We start from the raw sequence: 18,669 nt of genomic DNA, 5'->3' as shown, positions 1-18,669 counted from the left end.
TGTATGGGTGGAAGGGTAGATGATGGGCAAGTGAATGGGTGTATGGATGAGTAAGTGAATGGATAGCTGAATGGGTGAAAGGGTAAAAAGCTGGATGGGTGAGTGAATAGATGGATGGGTGGAAGAGTGAATGGATGACTGTGTGGATGGATGGGGTGAAAGGGTGGGTAGATGAATGATGGAAGAGTGAAAGGGTGGAGGAAGGGATGGATGAGTGAAATGATGGATGGAAGGATATATGGTGGATAGGTTTGCAAATGTTTGAATATGTTTGGATATAGATGGGCACACAAATGGAAGGACAGAATGAATAGTTAAAGACTGAAAGATGGATGAAAGAATGATTAAACCTTGCAGCACCCATTATCTTAAGTAACATTTCCTATACAATGACTTTCACGTTAATATGAGTCATTGTCTCTATATAATGTGTGTGTGATGTAAAGTACTCCGACACCCTGCCCTACATACTTGGGATGTGTAACACTATAAAAGAAATTAAATACACATGAGAGGCGGTCTAAGTGAAGATGAGAGGCACCAATGGAGGGTGGTAACAAGGCTGGACCGGGCATTGGGTGTTTCACTGGGAGGCGGTAAGGGGGGTAGAGCCGTTTTGTTACTGGGGGCTGGCACTGCAAAGCTCCTTGTATATCTAGTAGTTTTCAATCAACAATTAAAGCGGCCTCACTTATATTCAGGTGCGGTTCACCATTGTCTGATGACTTAAGTACCTGCTGGAGCGAGATGCAAATTTTGAATTGTCTAAGGTAGAAAGCTGCAGCCCTACTGAAAAACCGTGACCTGCACGGTTGCCTCAACCTAATGTAAACTTATGTTGACTTGTACTTAGGTGGTTGTCTATTTACTTACTTATATACTATTGCGCTTCCACCTCTGACATGTCTGTAAAACATAACTTTTGTCCCGAAGTTTTGTCCTGAATTTTGACCCTTTGTCCTGAATTTTTGTCCTGAATTTTGTCCCTTTGTCCTGAATTTTTACACTCACCGTCCTGAATTTGCACCTATGCCAGTTGGTCATCCTACATTCTAGTGTTAACATTGTGCTTCTTGCTATTCACCAACAAAACGTTTAATACCATTTAGGTAACACTGCTAACATTAAAGGACCTGTGGAGATTTGATTTCCTTCCTCGAATAGAAAGATTATTCTAATTACAATTCTGCATTCTTTTCCAGAAAAACCTAGCCCTCCAGAAAAACTTGGGGTCACTAATGTTACCAAAGACAGTGCATCTTTAAGTTGGTTGAAGCCAGAACACGATGGTGGAAGCAGGATCGTCAGTTACCGCATTGAAGCTCTTGAAAAAGGACAACAGAACTGGGTGAAATGTGCAGATGTGAAGACAACTCATCACATTATACGTGGCCTTAAGGAGAATTTTGAATATTTCTTCCGTGTGTCCGCGCAAAACCAAGCTGGACTGAGTGAACCCAAGGAACTTCTGCTGCCTGTTACAATTAAAGAACAGCTAGGTATTTTTAAGCGTCCTGTATTCTTTTTCTTATATAATGTATAATATGTTTAAAAAACTTATGCATTTTTCTTTAAAATGTTTTTTACAGAATCACCAGAGATTGATATGAAGAACTTCCCACATAATACTCTATACGTACGAGCAGGATCAAATCTTAAAGTTGATATTCCAATTTCTGGAAAACCATTGCCAAAGATAACATTATCTAAGGAAGGTATTACTGTGAAATCTACTCTCCGATTCAACACAGAAACCACTGCTGAAAGCATCATTGTTAATCTTAAAGAAAGTGTTGCAGCAGATGCAGGAACCTACGAAATCACTGCTTCTAATTCCAGTGGAACAACTAAAGCTCTCATCAAAATTATAGTACTAGACAGGCCTGGCCCACCAGTTGGTCCTGTCGTCATTAGTGACATTACTGAAGAGAGTGTAGTTCTTACATGGGACCCACCAGCTTATGATGGAGGAAGTCAAGTTACCAACTACATTGTCCTGAAGAGAGAAACGAGCACTGCTGCCTGGTCAGAGGTGTCTGCCACGGTTGCAAGAAGCACTATCAAAGTAATGAAACTAACCAAAGGAGAGGAATACCAGTTCCGTATCAAGGCAGAAAATCGCTTTGGTATTGGTGAATATATTGATTCTCAGTCCGTGACAATGAAGCTTCCATACAGTAAGTCAGCAATTTTATTTATAAATTCAGCTTGCAATATATATATATACACCTGGATTGCTCATGGTTGTTGTTTTTTTTTCATTTAGCAATACCCGGCCCTCCATCAACACCGTGGGTCAACTTGGTTACCCGTGAAAGCATTTCAGTTGGCTGGCATGAACCTGTGTCCAATGGTGGCAATACTGTAATTGGATATCATCTAGAAATGAAGGACAGAAACAGCATTCTATGGCAAAAAGTTAACAAGACCATAATACGCACAACTCATTTCAAAGTTACAAACATTAGCGCTGGACTGATATATGAGTTCAGAGTGTATGCCGAAAATGCTGCTGGTATTGGAAAGGCCAGCCATACTTCTGATCAAGTGCTTGCCATCGATGCTTGTGGTAAGTAATCAGAGCTAAATATTTATACCTTTTAGTGTAATTTTGATTTCAACAAAACCTGATGGACCATGACAGGGGAATGAATGCATCAATCTACTCTACACATGAATGATGACTTATAAAGCAAATTTTAGATCAAAGTTGTTTAATTCAATAAGCTACTAAAGATATGTTTATTTCTAGTCAGCTAAAAACTGATTAATAAAAAATTAACTATGTGCTAAAGGCAGTAAATCAGAGGGTACCAAAAGCAAATCTAACAAAACATAGTCCATCATTTTTATCTATTATGTAGTTTCCACCACCGTTACCAGGTGTAACTATAGCTGTCCTAATTAGCCACGTGACATGGCAAGGAAAGCAATGCAATACATATTAGAAATCATCTTTCTATTCTGTCTATACAATCCATGTATACTGCAATCAACAAGAACACAGTGTTGGACTGCATGTGCTGGGTATCAAAAGTTCTTTTGCTCTGAAAATCTTACTACAGTCCAGAAGTCAGAATTGTAAAACAGTGAAGTATTTTTATTTTAACTATACAGTTTGGTAAAATAATCAAAATAGACACTGTCAGTGGAGTCATAAAAAATTGATTTTAGATTTGTTCAAGAATCAATCAATGCACTAAGTTGGAAATCCATCTCTTATTCAGTAAGCTTTTTCCTGGAGACTCAAGAGGGCTTTTGTGTCAGACTAAGTGACAGTTCCTAATCATGCTCGTTTCTGGAAAAAAGTGTAGGACAGAAATGGACATTTTCTGAACACCTATATATGAATGCAGGAATGGTATAATTAGTGCATAATTGTTTTTGCTTTTCTCACAGAACCACCAAGGAACGTCCGTGTCACAGACATTACAAAGAATTCCGTCAACCTCTCCTGGCAGAATCCAGCATATGATGGAGGAAGCAAGATCACTGGGTACATTGTTGAGAAGCGTGATCTTCCAAACGGAAGGTGGACAAAGGCCAGCTTCACTAATGTCATTGAGACCCAATTCAGTGTCTCTGGTCTGACTCAAAGTTCCCAATATGAGTTTAGAGTATTTGCTAAAAATGCAGTTGGCTCGACTAGCAATCCATCGGATGTTTTGGGACCAGTCACTTGCCTTGATACCTATGGTAAGCATTCCTCATTTTGAAGCTATTCACAATTAACAGTTTTCTATTTTTGATGAAGGTTTGTATTGGTTTTTACATTGAAAAACTCAAACAGCTTGACTATAAATGACGCTTGAGTCTGGCAGTGTTATTCCAGCACCTAGGAAGGACAGATATTGCACATATCAGTTATTCGTGAATGTAGACCATATGGTCCATGAAGATCCAGCCTCTGACAAATGGGTAATAACAAAAGGAACAAATATTTCAGAAAGAAATCCTGCAGGTTTTTCCTCAATGCCGTGAGTGTTTTCACCCAGACATTTCGCATCCTTCTAACCAATGAAATGCCCAGGTCAAAACAAGAGTCGTGATTTTCCCATTAATTTGGACATTTGAGCCGATAAAATCTGTTAAACCAAAGCTGAAATTGCAGCCATTTTAGAATGAGATCACTAGCTCTTTGCTCAATATTACTAAAAGGATAATGTTAAATGTATTAATGAAAGGTTAGCACTTTATAGAAGGCCAATAAAGAGCACAGAAACATCACTTTTAGTGGAAATGCTCTGTATAAATCCGTCTTCATTAATTTATGATAAAGAGATCATAATCATTTTAACAGTGACAAAATGAAATCACAAGCAATATTATACAGTAGAGTTTAATCATTTTAATAGGATTGATTTTCATCATCAATTGTATTACTGTGCCTTTGTCTAAAATTTGTTTTTTTCTTTCACGCAAGGCAAAACATATAGTCCCTGATTTGGGATATACAAGTATTAATTTTTGTGATATCTGTTTATTTAAAGGTGCACCTGAAATTGATCTTCCACCAGAATACACAGATGTTGTGAAGCATAAAGCTGGTACGGCAGTCAAACTTAAAGTGGGAATATCTGGCAAGCCTCTGCCAACAATTGAATGGTTCAGAAACGGCAAGGAGTTAGTAACAAGTGCTCAAGTATCTCTTGAAAGTACAACAGAGTTTGCCTCTGTACTCATTAAAGACGCAACTCGTGCAAACAGTGGAAGTTATGAATTGAAACTGAAGAACGCTTTGGGCTCTGCATCAGCAAGCATCAGAGTGCAATTACTAGGTGGGTATCATTGCACAGTGCTAGGAAAATAATGCTCCTACTACTACACTGAACTTAAATGATCAATAATTCAATGTTGTCTTCCCTTTAAACAGACAAACCAGGACCTCCAGGTGGACCCGTTCAGTTCAAGACAGTCACTGCTGAAAAGATTACCCTCATGTGGGATCCCCCTGCCGATGATGGTGGATCTAATGTCACGCACTACATTGTTGAAAAGCGTGAAACAAGTCGTGTGGTTTGGTCTTTGGTGTCTGAAAAACTTGAAGAGTGTCTCATTAGCGTTACCAAGCTCATCAAAGGAAATGAATATGTTTTCCGTATTCGAGGAGTAAACAAATATGGCGTTGGGGATTCCCTAGAATCTGAACCTGTAGTCGCCAAGAATGCATTTGGTAAGAAAAGCAGGCAAACTCTAAACCAGTGCTTTTGTTGATTGTATTCTGATCCCATTTATAATACGGCCCTAATATTTTCATATTTTAATTGCAGTCACACCTGGCCCTCCGAGTGTCCCAGAAGTCACAATGATCACCAAGAGTTCCATGACAGTCACCTGGGAGAGGCCCACCGCAGATGGCGGGAGTGAAGTAAGCGGGTATTTCCTTGAGAAGCGTGATAAAAAGAGTCTACGATGGCTCAAGGTTGCCAAGGAATCTATCCGGGACACCAGACAAAAGGTAACAGGGCTTACTGAAGGCAGTGAATATCATTTCCGAGTAAGTGCTGTCAACTCAGCTGGACAAGGCCCATTCTCTGAAGCATCCGATTTCTACAAAGCTGCAGATCCCATTGGTAAGTTTTTGTGCAAGCTAACATACACATACTTACATATGCACAGAATGTTTCGTTATTGTACAAATAACATTGAATTTCCATGTCGACAACTCACAGTATTGATGCCAAAGCCATGAATTGTTGGAATTAGTTAATGGCTATGACATCATTACTCTAAATTATGAATTTCAAGCATAGGGAACCCTCGGCCATTTTTACAGGAATGTTATCATAAATAGGTAATTGGTAGCATATTTACTGTGTTCTTCTTCCTTTGGTTTTATTGTGCTGCATTATGTTAGACCCCTCGATTTCATGATAGTAAACATTTTGTCCATCCAGCCTTCGTAGACAGTCATGTGCTCTGACTTTTGTGTGTTTGAACTAGTTCTTAATTGACTGCTTATATGATCCATTATTATACTTAGACAGATAATCAAAACCCAAACTATATAAACTTCTCGTCCTATTTTAAGATTTTCACCTGTTTCTTAACATGGCTCATCTTCAAAGTATTTTTAATTCACTAATGTCATGTTTCACTTAAAGTGCTTAAAATCTTTCCCTACAAACTAAGAGAAACCTAATGCCATGAAAATGAAAACAATGTATTCTGCCATTATACTTCCAAAGCCCCTTATTAATGCAGAGTAAGGTTGGCACTGTTTTGACGCTTACAGCATGAGACAAGGAGCTCATATTTTGCTCCTGTCTTTGCAAACTCCCAGATGCCATTCGTGGCTTGAACTTCACAATTAGCATTTACTTAACCTCTGTATCACAAGAGAACAGTGTTGCCATCAAACTACCTTCCACTCATTCATATTGGTGCTTCCTGTCTGCTGCTGAGCTGCAAGGTTGCGAGTTTCAATGGTGTTCAGGTCGATTTTTAGGTCTGGCCTGACAACGCAGCTGTCTACAAGGCACATTGTTATCAATTCATTAAAATAAACAAATAGTGGGGCGTGGCCTGCACACAAAGGAGTATTACCTTCACACCTCACACTATTGGTTGTTTCATGTATAATTCCTCTCTCTAGGGAATGCTTCCATTCGAATGCATGAGAAAATATTGAAAAGTACATCTGAAAAGCTGCTTGCAACATTCAATGTTTTATCTCCATTATGCAATCTGTACAGAAAGCAATAATTGTTGGTACTTTTCCAGCACTGACAAAACTACTAGATCAGGCTTAAATGTGATAAACAAAATGTGTTCATCCAACTCATGCAAACAGCATTTGTGAAAGCCCGTGTTTACATGTGTTACCATATTTAAACCAGACCTGTTGGCTTTGCCAGTGCCTGTTTACAAATAGCCCTGTTCTTAGTTTACAAGTCTCCTCAGTTTGACATCACATGAGAATTAATATAAATGTGATTACCCTGTCACAGGTGATTTATGAATCTATCATATAGCTAAGGCACACAGCTAACTACTCAAAAGCAGTGCATTTAATTACTGCATTTGGAAATAGTTATCACCAAGCTTGGACACTTAACAATATAATTTGATGTTATTTGGGCATGAGTATACCTAAGTATATACACATGCATATAGCTATACATATGCATTCCACGTTTCTTTATGACACGTTGTCTTACAACCATTTAATTTACAGATTTGCCAGGACAACCAATTAAGCTTAAGATTGTGGATACCACAAAATCATCTATCACTCTCAGCTGGACTAAGCCAGTCTACGACGGAGGCAGCGCCATTACGAGCTACGTAGTAGAAACAAAAGAAGGAGAAGAAGTTGAATGGACTGTGGTCAGTGCCAAAGGAGAAGTGAGAACAACTGAGTATGTTGTGTCTTCCCTTAAGCCTGGAGTGAATTACTTCTTCCGGGTGTCTGCTGTAAACTCTGCTGGCAAAGGAGAACCTATCGAAATGACTGAACCTGCCCAAGCTAAGGATATACTTGGTAATTATATTATTGCAATTTATCCATAGTAATATTATGGTGCATCTTTCATTGTTTAGTTGTAATTTGCTAATTGCTCTTTTCACACTTTGCAGAGGAGCCAGAAATTGACTTGGATGTTGCTCTGAGAACTTCATTTGTAGCCAAAGCTGGCGAAGATGTACAAATAATGATCCCGTTCAAAGGAAGGCCTGCACCAAGTGTCACCTGGAGAAAAGGAGAGAAGAACATAAGCAATGACACAAGATATGACATCCAGAACACAGAATCCTCTACATTAGTCAACATTTCAAAGGTTACTCGTGAAGACACAGGGAAATATGTCCTGACAATTGAGAATGGAGTCGGGGAACCTAAATCTTCTTTTGTTAATGTTAAGGTGCTAGATACACCAGGAGCATGCCAGAAATTGCAAATCAAGCATGTTTCACGGGGTAACGTTACACTGTCCTGGGAGACGCCACTCATTAATGGCGGAGCCGAAGTAACTAATTACATTATTGAGAAAAGAGATGCTACTAAGAGAGCTTGGTCTGGTGTCACAACGAAATGTTCGCACACAACCTTCAAGATAAGTAACTTGTCAGAGAAGACTTCATTCTTCTTCCGGGTTATTGCTGAAAATGAAAATGGATTGGGTGAACCTTGTGACACAACTGAGGCCGTGAAGCCATCTGAAGTGCCAGGTCCTGTTAAGGATCTTGCAATGAAAGACTCCACAAAAACCTCTATTTCTCTGCAGTGGAACAAACCTGACTACGATGGTGGCAGTTCTGTTACAGAGTATATCATTGAAAGCAAGCTAAAAGAAGAACAGGAATGGTCCCCTGCAGGTAGCAGCAAAGCATGCGAGTTTGAAGTCACGAAACTCAAAGAGCTTTCTATGGTAGAATTCAAGGTGTCCGCCAAGAATGAAAAAGGATTGAGTGATGCTGTCAACCTTGGCCCCCTCACAGTGAAAGATTATGTAATAACACCTGATGCTGACCTTTCTGATATACCTGGACTGCAAATTCCTGTGCGCATTGGGCACAATGTACATGTAGACATACCTTACAAGGGTAAGCCAAGACCAACTGTATCATGGTTAAAGGACAATTTACCTCTCAAGGAAAGTGAACAAGTTCGCTACAAGAAAGCAGAGACCAAAGTAAACTTAAGTATCAAAAATGTGAAGAAAGAAAATGGTGGCAAATACACCTTGGTGCTGGACAATGGAGTCGCCAGGAAAACATTTGCATTCACAGTAGTAACCCTGGGCCCGCCATCCAAGCCAAAGGGACCTGTGCGATTTGATGAAATCAAAGCTGACAGTATTATCATTTCCTGGGATGTTCCTGACGATAACGGTGGTGGAGAAATTACTTGCTACAGCATAGAGAAACGAGAAACTTCTCAAACTGTATGGAAGATGGTGTGCTCAAGTGTTGCCAGGACCACATTTAAAATACCCAACCTTGTGAAAGGGCTAGAGTATCAGTTTAGAGTTCGGGCTGAAAACAGATTCGGAGTGAGCCAACCACTCAATTCAGTTGATGTTATCGCGAAACACCAATTTAGACCACCTGGTCCACCTGGTAAACCAGTTGTCTACAATGTAACCTGTGACGGAATGTCCATATCGTGGGATGCTCCAATTTATGATGGCGGCTCAGAAATAACTGGCTTCTATGTTGAAAAGAAAGAAAGAAATAGCATACTGTGGCAGAGAGTTAATACAACACCTATCTCAAACAGAGAATACAGGATTACTGGACTAATTGAAGGCCTGGAGTACCAGTTCCGCGTACTTTCCGAAAACAGTGTTGGCCTCAGCCCAGTCAGTGAACCAAGCAAACATACCCTGGCAGTTTCGCCTGTTGGTAAGTAAACTCTTACAGCTCACATTAAAACAAACTAATGTATTGGCATTGTCTTAGTATCTAAACAGCGCACTTAGTGCAAACGTTTGCACAGGATTATCCATCATATGCAGCGTGAATTATGTGACTCATGTTCAGAGGATTGAGTAGTGTCTCTTCAGTATGACCCTAGCATATTTGCAACTAATTTGTGGATAGAATAGTATAGAATAGTAGCAGAGGGGAGGCGGTGTACATCTACCCTCACTGGGATGGGCAAATATGAATGCCAGAGGCACCCTGAAGGGGAGTAATGAACAGTTAAGAACAAATTGGATGGAGGGCTAGGAAGAGGGACCTAGGGTAAGACTGAGGTGTACTCAGAGACTGCAGAAGGGGAGTATGCAGGTTTGAGTGTGGGCAGCTTTGAGGAAATAGGGGGCTAGCATATAGTTGATTCTCTAGTGTAACCTAGAAGAAGATCAGGAGGGGAAAAGGGTGCCTAGAAGGTTCCCAGGGTGGAAAATAAGATGCTGCGTGTACAGTTCTTCATCTCTTGGAGTATCAACCATGTCAGAAAGGAGTGTGTCCCATCTTTGACAAATGGTCATCTGCGAAGCCCCCTAGCCTCCACCCTGTGAAGTGCAGTGCACATTTCAAAATGTTATCATAATAATAAAAAAACAATATGTATCCATCAAAATTAAGTGTACCCATGGTAAAGTAAAATATTAAAGCAAATGTACTGTTCGGCTCAATAGAGTTTACCATCTACAACGAACTATAGAAAATAAAAATTCACTATCAAATAGACTTAAGTGAAACATTTATGGATCCAGTTCAAGTCTGTGTTTAGGGCCATGACTAGGCCAATATGTATATTGTGCTCCGTAATAGAATGGTAACCTCTCTAAACAGTGCTGGGCGACATTACTTGTAAAACACAAACTGGGAGCAATCGAAAATAAGTAACAGATGAAATCTATATTTAAGAAACACACTCTCAGTGTTGTTTGGGATTTGCTGTAATATCCAAATATGTCTTCACTGGTTACCAGTTTGACACTGAATAGTGTCGGAAGAGCCAACAGATGTACACTGTTTTATGGTTACAGAATCAAAAGAAACCGTTCACACATTCCCATCTTGCTGGAGAATTGCTTTCTCTTGGTAGCATTACTACACCCTTCACCCCTTGAGTAATGATTGCACTAATGGCTTAGACACATGGCCCCAATAGGACAACTAGCCAGACTCAGTACAATTAGCCACCGTTGTTAGGTATTCAGGTGATTTTCCCAACTTTGTGAAAAGAGAAATCACTCCTTTGCCCATGTGGCTAGTCCGTGCTACGTAAATATTTTTAACAAATGTATTTAGCATAGAGAGTAATTGCTCAGAATAATCAATTGCTACAATACAGGCATATCTACTTTATGAACAGAAGAGTAACCTTCTACCTACTTGATTTCAGATCCTCCAGGCACTCCTGACTACATTGATGTGACAAGAGAAACCGTCACACTTAAATGGTCCCCGCCAACTCGCGATGGAGGCAGCAAGATTGTGGCCTACAGCATTGAGAAGCGCCAAGGAAATGAGCGTTGGCTGAGGTGTAACTTTACAGATGTCAGCGAATGCCAGTATACCGTCACGGGACTCAGCCCAGGAGATCGATTTGAATTTAGAATCCTTGCGAGAAATGCCGTCGGCACTGTGAGCCCACCGTCTCAATCTTCAGGATATATTATGACCAGAGATGAAAGCAGTAAGTATTCAATGTTGGATTCCTCCAGGTACTCTTATAGCTTTCTTGTGTCCAAAGGGAATGATTTGATGAAAAATCGATTTCTTTCCTCAGTTACTGTATACTCAGATACAACCATTAATATATGAAGCAGCAGAACTAACAGTGTTTCAGGTGTAGAGATGCGCAGTACTTTGTCTTCTCATTTTAATGAAGCCATGTGAAGACACATCGAACAGACATATCTGTAGCTAATCCTAATTCAGTCTATTACATCTCTGTGCCTTACTCTTTCAATGCCTCTATATCCAATTCTCAAAATATAGTTTGAAATCTCTTTCTCTCTCTCCCCTGTGTTGTTTAATTGAAAATATTGATTGTAAAATACATAAGGCTGGCATTGTATACAAAGAAATAACAAAGATTGCCTATTTTCTTCCCATGGTTGTCGAATGTCCTTTTACTATATACCTATTAAGTAGTAAAATGTAAGGATTGTACTGAAAACGAGGACAGCATATTGATAACTCTTACTCTTTTGATGGGGAAGTGATAAAATATCAACGTCTTTGAGTATCAAAAAATGGGGTAACAGTTACATCCCTTTTTTATAGTGCTGAAGCATTGTAAGAAATGCTATATGAAGACAATTTCTTGATATTATTATTGCCATTACATTCTTTTTTTTTTATTTCTTTTAGTTGCCCCAACAATTGAATTTGGAGCAGAACACTTTGAGGGGCTTACAGTCAAGTCTGGGGATAACATTCGAGTGAAGGCCTTGATTAAAGGTCGCCCAGTACCTCAAGTGACTTGGTACAAGGATGGAAAGGAGATCGACAAACACCTTGGTGTTGAAATTACTTCTGCTATCGGATTCAGCTCGATGTTTGTGAGGGATTCTACAAGGGACCATCGCGGCGTATATACTGTGGAAGCAAAGAATGCATCAGGCACCCGGAAGGAAAATATTACAGTGAGAGTGCAAGGTAGGTTTGAATTTTCCTTAAAAGTACTTTTTAAGAGGGAAAAAAAAACGATAATTTTCATTGCAAGACGAGTAATGTCATTGTTTTAATTTATGTTTCCATTACAGATACACCAGGACAGATCACTGGACCAATTCGATACACAAACATCACTGGCGAGAAGGTCACTCTCTGGTGGGATGTACCAGCTAACGATGGCTGCGCGGCTATCAGTCATTATGTGATTGAAAAACGTGAGACCAGCAGAATTTCCTGGGCACTTGTTGAGGATAAATGTGAAGGGAATTCGTATACAGCGACAAAACTAATTGCTGGAAACGAGTACCAATTCCGCGTCTCCGCAGTTAACAAATTCGGTGTCGGCAGACCGCTGGATTCTGAACCCGTGATTGCTCAAATACAATACAGTATGTTTTATGTTTGTTATATTTATTTTATAGTCTGAGACCTTATTCGTATTTTCCAGATGAGTTTACATTTTTCTGTTTTATGTTTTAGCTGTTGCAGATGCTCCTGGTACCCCAGACGCCACCCATGTCACCGGTGATAGTATTACAGTTACTTGGACAAGACCAAAATCTGATGGTAAAAGTGAAATCAAGCATTATATCCTGGAAAGACGAGAAAAGAAGAGCATTCGTTGGGTCAAGGTATCCAGCAAACGTCCAATTACAGAGACAAGATTCAGGGTAACAGGTCTGACTGAAGGCAATGAATATGAATTCCGGGTCATGGCTGAAAATGATGCCGGGGTTGGACCTCCAAGTGACACCTCTCGGCTGATTAAATGTAAAGAACCAGTAAATCCACCAAGCGCTCCTAGTGTGGTCAAGGTGACCGACACAACAAAAACTTCAGTGTCCTTGGAATGGACCAAGCCAGTTTTTGATGGAGGCATGCCAATTATTGGTTACATCATTGAAATGTCTAAGGCAGATCTAGGAGAGTGGCACAAGGTCAACCCAGAAATGTGTCTTAGCACCAAGTATACAGTAGTCGATTTGGAGGCAGGTGAAGAATATAAATTTAGAGTTAGTGCAGTCAATGGAGCCGGTAAAGGAGAAAGCTCTGAAGTACCCGCTACAGTTCAAACATCTGACAGACTAACATCGCCTGAAATTGATATTGATGCTAACTTCAAACAAACTCATGTAGTTAGAGCAGGTGCAACCATTCGCCTATTTATTGCTTTCAAGGGCAGACCGACTCCTGTGGCTACCTGGACTAAGTCAGACTCTGACCTTGGTCTACGTGCTGATATTCAAACCACCGACTCATTCAGCACACTGGTGGTAGAAAACTGCACTAGGTACGATGCTGGCAAATACACCCTGACTGTAGAAAACAACAGTGGTAGCAAATCTATCACATTCACTGTGAAGGTACAGGACACACCTGGACCACCAGGTCCTCTTACATTCAGAGATGTTACCAGAGGTTCTGTTACACTGCTTTGGGATGCTCCTGCCAATGACGGAGGGGCACGTATTCATCACTATGTTGTGGAGAAGAGAGAAGCAAGCCGCCGAAGTTGGCAAGCTGTCAGTGAAAAATGCAGTCGCCAGATATTCAAGGTTCCTGATCTTGCAGAAGGTGTTCCATATTTCTTCCGCGTTTCAGCACAAAATGAATATGGCCTAGGGGAGCCATATGAAACTCCTGATCCTATTGTAGCCACAGAGGAACCCGCTCCACCTAAACGATTAGATATTCTTGACACCAGCAAATCATCTGTAACATTGGCTTGGCTTAAACCTGAGCATGATGGAGGCAGCCGCATTACTGGTTACCTTCTTGAGATGAAACAGAAGGGTTCTGACCATTGGGTCGAGGCAGGTGCAACCAAACTCCTTACTTTCACAGTTGAAAATCTTACAGAGAACACTGAATATGAATTCCGAGTTAAAGCAAGAAATGATGCTGGCTTTAGTGAGTCAAGAGAGGCTTTCTCTTCTGTTATCGTCAAGGAACCACAGATTGAGCCCACAGCAGACCTGAGTGGAATAACAAGACAGCTGATCACTTGCAAAACTGGAAGCAAGTTCACCATTGATGTGCCCATCAGTGGCCGGCCAGTTCCAAAGGTTTCATGGAAACTGGAAGAAATGAGACTTAAGGAAACAGACAGAGTAAGCATCAAAACAACAAAAGACAGAACTACACTTCATGTTAAAGACAGCATGAGAGGGGACTCTGGCAAATACTATCTGACACTGGAAAACACGGCTGGCGTGAAGACATTCACTGTCACAGTCAATGTGATCGGAAGACCAGGTCCTGTCACGGGTCCTGTTGAAATTTCTTCTGTTTCTGCTGAATCTTGCGTCCTGACGTGGAGCGAACCTGAAGATGACGGAGGCACTGACATTACCAATTACATTGTGGAGAAACGAGAGTCTGGTACAACATCCTGGCAACTTGTTAATTCCAGCGTGAAGCGTACACAGATCAAGGTTACCCACCTTACGAAATATATGGAGTACACTTTCCGAGTTAGTTCAGAGAACAGATTTGGAGTCAGCAAACCTCTTGAATCTGCACCTGTTGTCGCAGAGCATCCTTTTGGTAAGAACATTACTATTTACTTGAAAGTCACTGATGTAATTATGTAATTTGTACCAGGCTTCTAATATACCTATGTTTTTGCTATTACTAGTTCCACCTAGTCCACCTACAAGGCCAGAGGTATTCTTTGTGTCTGCAAATGCCATGACTATTCGTTGGGAAGAGCCATACCATGATGGTGGCAGCAAGGTTAATGGATACTGGATTGAAAGAAAAGAGCGCAACACCATTCTGTGGGTAAAGGACAACAAGGTGCCATGCTATGATTGCAACTACAGAGTCACAGGCTTGATTGAAGGCCTGGAGTATCAGTACAGAGTGTACGCACTCAACGCAGCCGGCGTAAGCAAAGCCAGTGAAGCCTCCAGACCTGTTATGGCTCAAAATCCAGTCGGTGAGTGTCAGATTGAGAGGATTGTTTACTTAAGAATAGGCCCTTTTATTTGTATTTCAAATTTTCCAGAAATCAAAACTGTAAACATCAGTAACAATCTTGGTTACACTCTTGGCATTATTAGATACAATAACAGGTGGCATTCTAAAATCATATTGCAGACTGGGCAAAAGCAGAATGCATTGATAGAAAGATTGGAAAGGCGGGTACGAAGGAGAGAAAGGACAGGGAAGTAGAGAAAAGAGCAGGTAGAAATAGTACTTCACAAATCTTAAAATGAAGTTTTCTAAATATTAAAAAAGTCATACATATAATAGCATCTAGATACATATATATATATATAACCAAACAACCATCAACAACAGAACTAGTAGCCACTTAATAGGCCAATAAGTATATCGTTATTTTTTTTACTTTAGTAATTTTCGAAATCTGAGGTAGAGCATCTAGTAGAAATGAAGCAGGGGCCCTAAACCTAATCATTTTGTCTCTAATCTCTCATAGAACGGTTATCTGGTGATCTAGAGTAACATCTGCTGCAGGCAGCTGTATTCCACTCAAGTAGGACATAGGCATAATTTAGTCAAACTGATTACCGTGAAAAGGTGGTAAAATCAGAACCATGTGACTCACATGCTGGTTCCAAATAATTGTGCCCAATGTAAACTTGTGAAATTTGCAAACGTTTTTTGAAAATGGCAGCCGCTTTGATTTTGTTCCACTTTTTTCTAGATCCACCTGGCAAACCAGAGGTTACAGACGTCTCAAGGTCCACAGTTTCCTTAAGGTGGTCTGTTCCATTGAGCGACGGTGGCAGTAAAATTGTAGGGTACATTATTGATCGTAAGCCATACAATGAATTTGGAGATGGTCGCTGGCTTAAGTGTAACTATACTACAGTTTCGGAGACTTTCTTCACCGTGACTGCCCTCAGCGAAGGAGAGGTTTATGAATTCCGAGTACTAGCTAAGAATGCCGCTGGTGTAATCAGCTCTCCGTCAGAATCAACAGGCCCTGTCACTTGCAAGGACGACTACTGTAAGTTCTGTTCTTATATTAATCACTTGTTATTTGCTTGGACATCAAAACTGAGTTTCATTGTGTGTTTCTGCCTTTTACAGCACCACCAAAAGCCGAACTTGATAGCAAATTGCAAGGTGATATTGTCACTGTAAGAGCTGGGTCTGACCTTGTTCTGGATGCTTCAATCGGTGGAAAGCCAGATCCAAAGGTATTCTGGGCCAAAGGAGATAGAGAACTGGATATGTGCGAAAAGATCTCTCTGCAGTACACCAGCAAGCGTGCCCTGGCCATTGTCAAGTTCTGTGACAGAAGTGATACTGGAAAGTACACCCTAACTGTGAAAAACGCCAGTGGAACAAAGTCTATATCCGTCCTTGTGAAGGTGCTTGGTAAGTGTCTCGTCAGGGTTTCCACCTAAAATGCTTAACTTTTGGATTTTGAAATGACATTTTCAGTGTGTGAGGCAATGGAGTTTTGTTGGTACTCTGGCAGATGATGTTGGCATTGTGACCATTCTCTAGCATACACTTACTCAAAGTTAAACGTTGAAGGATATCTGCTTCCTGGTACTTGACAAATCCCTAAATCTGCTCACACAGGGTCCATAAAAGGGTAATATCCATTCTAAGTCTATGAGGAAATTGTGCTAGCACATAAGAAACATAGTATTTTAACATGCCCTCAATTCAGTGCAGTATTAAACCAGTGCTTAAACAAAAAGCATAGCAAAGAGAAATATGTAATAGTTATAGAAATGTGTGTGATTGTGGTGGTGATTTTAAATTGGTTTTGACCATGGGGAAGTTCCATCATTCAAGTTTATCGCTTTTGGGTTATGGGAGAGAACGGTCTAGCGTTGGATGCATAATAACAATTGTCCAGCTTTCAGACATCAGTTCGGTGTAAATGTATACAGAAACTTTGTGGTAAACAGTATATAGTAAGACGTGAGGCTATGGGTTGGCTTCTAACTGAGAGCATATATGTAAGCAAAATGGCCTCACATTGGTGCCTACAAGGTATGTAGAGTACACTTACCATCAGCCCATGCCATGCCCAGTCACTGATGTTTATAATGTTGCCTGGTAGGCTGCTGTGACAGACTCTACATTTCATAAAATGCCTGCTTAGCGAGTTGTACCCTTAAGCATCTGATCCTGTCCTCCCAGACCTGGAAACATGAAGTGTTTGATGTAATTCTGTTTCTTCAGATTCACCTGGCCCATGCGAAAGCCTTAACGTAAGCAGAGTAACAGAAGAGAAATGCACTCTGTCCTGGAACATGCCTCAGGAAGATGGCGGTGCAGAAATTACACACTACATTGTGGAAAGACGTGAAACCAGCAGGCTCAACTGGGCCTTCGTCGAGACCGAATGCCAGACATTGTCCTGCGTCGTAACAAGACTTATTAAAAACAACGAATATATCTTCCGCGTGAGAGCTGTGAACAAGTACGGTGCCGGTGTTGCTCTTGAATCCCACCCAGTAATAGCCAGGAACTCTTTCAGTAAGTACTCCTTCCTTTTCTGCTTTTGCAAGAAAATTGGCACAGCTTCCTCACATGCCATCTACTAATATAACATTTTAATTTTCAACAGCTATTCCATCTCAGCCCGGTGAACCAGAAATCGTGGCTGTCAGCAAGGAGCATGTTGTGATACAATGGCTTAAACCCGAGACTGATGGTGGCAGTGAGATCACCACCTATTTGGTTGACAAACGAGAAAAGAAGAGTGTACGCTGGACAAGAGTTAACAGAGACTACACAATTTACGACACACGATTCAAAGTTACTGGACTAATGGAAGGAAGCGAATACCAGTTCCGCATCAGTGCAGTAAATGCAGCTGGAAACAGTGAGCCTAGTGATACGTCTCAATACGTCCTCTGCAAAGAGCCAACATGTAAGTCTGCTTTTGTTCTTTTGACCTTTAAGTTGCTATTATATGTGCTGATCCCTACGGATGGCAGAGCTAGCTTGCTGACATGTTGTCTGCTCTGATTTATCCACAGACACTCCCGGATCACCGTCTGCTCCAAGAGTTGTTGACACTACCAAACACAGCATAAGCTTAGCTTGGACAAAGCCAATGTACGACGGTGGTGCTGACCTCCTTGGCTACGTTCTTGAAATGCAAGAAGAGGGCACCGAACAGTGGTACAGACCGCACACAACGGCTACTCTGAGAAACACTGAGTTCACCGTGACATCACTTAAGACAAGCCAGAATTACCGCTTCAGGGTTGCTTCTGTGAATGCCAATGGCATGAGTGATTTCAGCGAATCATCAGCTTCCATTGAGCCAGTGGAGAGAATAGGTAAGAACCGTACACGTTTGCATTTTTTCTTCAACAACGGCAGATATATATTGAAATAGAAGTAAGTAGATGGTGGTCTCAGATATGCTGTTCCATGATAATCATTGGTAACAAGATCCGACATCCAACGACTTTAGAGGATGATTTTGCAGCTGAGCCCCTGAATAGTACCTGGGCATACTGGAGGGCCATCTCAGAATGATTGGAAGATGCAAGCATAATGTCACCCTCACGTGGGCGCAACTATCGATAATGCAGCAGCTGCACCAGGGTCTTTGGGTCTGAAGAGACCACTACTTGAATTAGT

At 40.9% G+C, this 18,669-nt stretch overlaps 1 protein-coding gene across 1 annotated transcript in view; it reads left to right on the top strand.

Moving 5' to 3' along the window:
* Window positions 1–18,669, top strand: part of TTN (titin) — a 380,526-nt gene that overhangs the window by 335,714 nt on the left and 26,143 nt on the right. The window contains exons 285-303 of the mRNA XM_086956205.1: window positions 1,203–1,499; window positions 1,590–2,177; window positions 2,267–2,569; window positions 3,400–3,696; window positions 4,491–4,778; window positions 4,874–5,173; window positions 5,271–5,573; window positions 7,178–7,483; window positions 7,579–9,345; window positions 10,799–11,092; window positions 11,773–12,060; window positions 12,168–12,467; window positions 12,559–14,625; window positions 14,717–15,019; window positions 15,752–16,057; window positions 16,141–16,431; window positions 17,254–17,550; window positions 17,642–17,947; window positions 18,057–18,362. Coding sequence (XP_086812331.1) covers window positions 1,203–1,499; window positions 1,590–2,177; window positions 2,267–2,569; window positions 3,400–3,696; window positions 4,491–4,778; window positions 4,874–5,173; window positions 5,271–5,573; window positions 7,178–7,483; window positions 7,579–9,345; window positions 10,799–11,092; window positions 11,773–12,060; window positions 12,168–12,467; window positions 12,559–14,625; window positions 14,717–15,019; window positions 15,752–16,057; window positions 16,141–16,431; window positions 17,254–17,550; window positions 17,642–17,947; window positions 18,057–18,362 — 9,207 coding nt within the window. The remainder of the gene's footprint in view (window positions 1–1,202; window positions 1,500–1,589; window positions 2,178–2,266; window positions 2,570–3,399; window positions 3,697–4,490; window positions 4,779–4,873; window positions 5,174–5,270; window positions 5,574–7,177; window positions 7,484–7,578; window positions 9,346–10,798; window positions 11,093–11,772; window positions 12,061–12,167; window positions 12,468–12,558; window positions 14,626–14,716; window positions 15,020–15,751; window positions 16,058–16,140; window positions 16,432–17,253; window positions 17,551–17,641; window positions 17,948–18,056; window positions 18,363–18,669) is intronic.

The sequence above is a fragment of the Lissotriton vulgaris genome, chromosome 2_1 (assembly GCF_964263255.1).
Source record: "Lissotriton vulgaris chromosome 2_1, aLisVul1.2, whole genome shotgun sequence".
In the NCBI taxonomy this organism is placed as follows: domain Eukaryota; kingdom Metazoa; phylum Chordata; class Amphibia; order Caudata; family Salamandridae; genus Lissotriton; species Lissotriton vulgaris.
The sequence above is the reverse complement of the archived record's forward strand: the minus strand, read 5'-3'. Positions and strand labels throughout refer to the sequence as shown.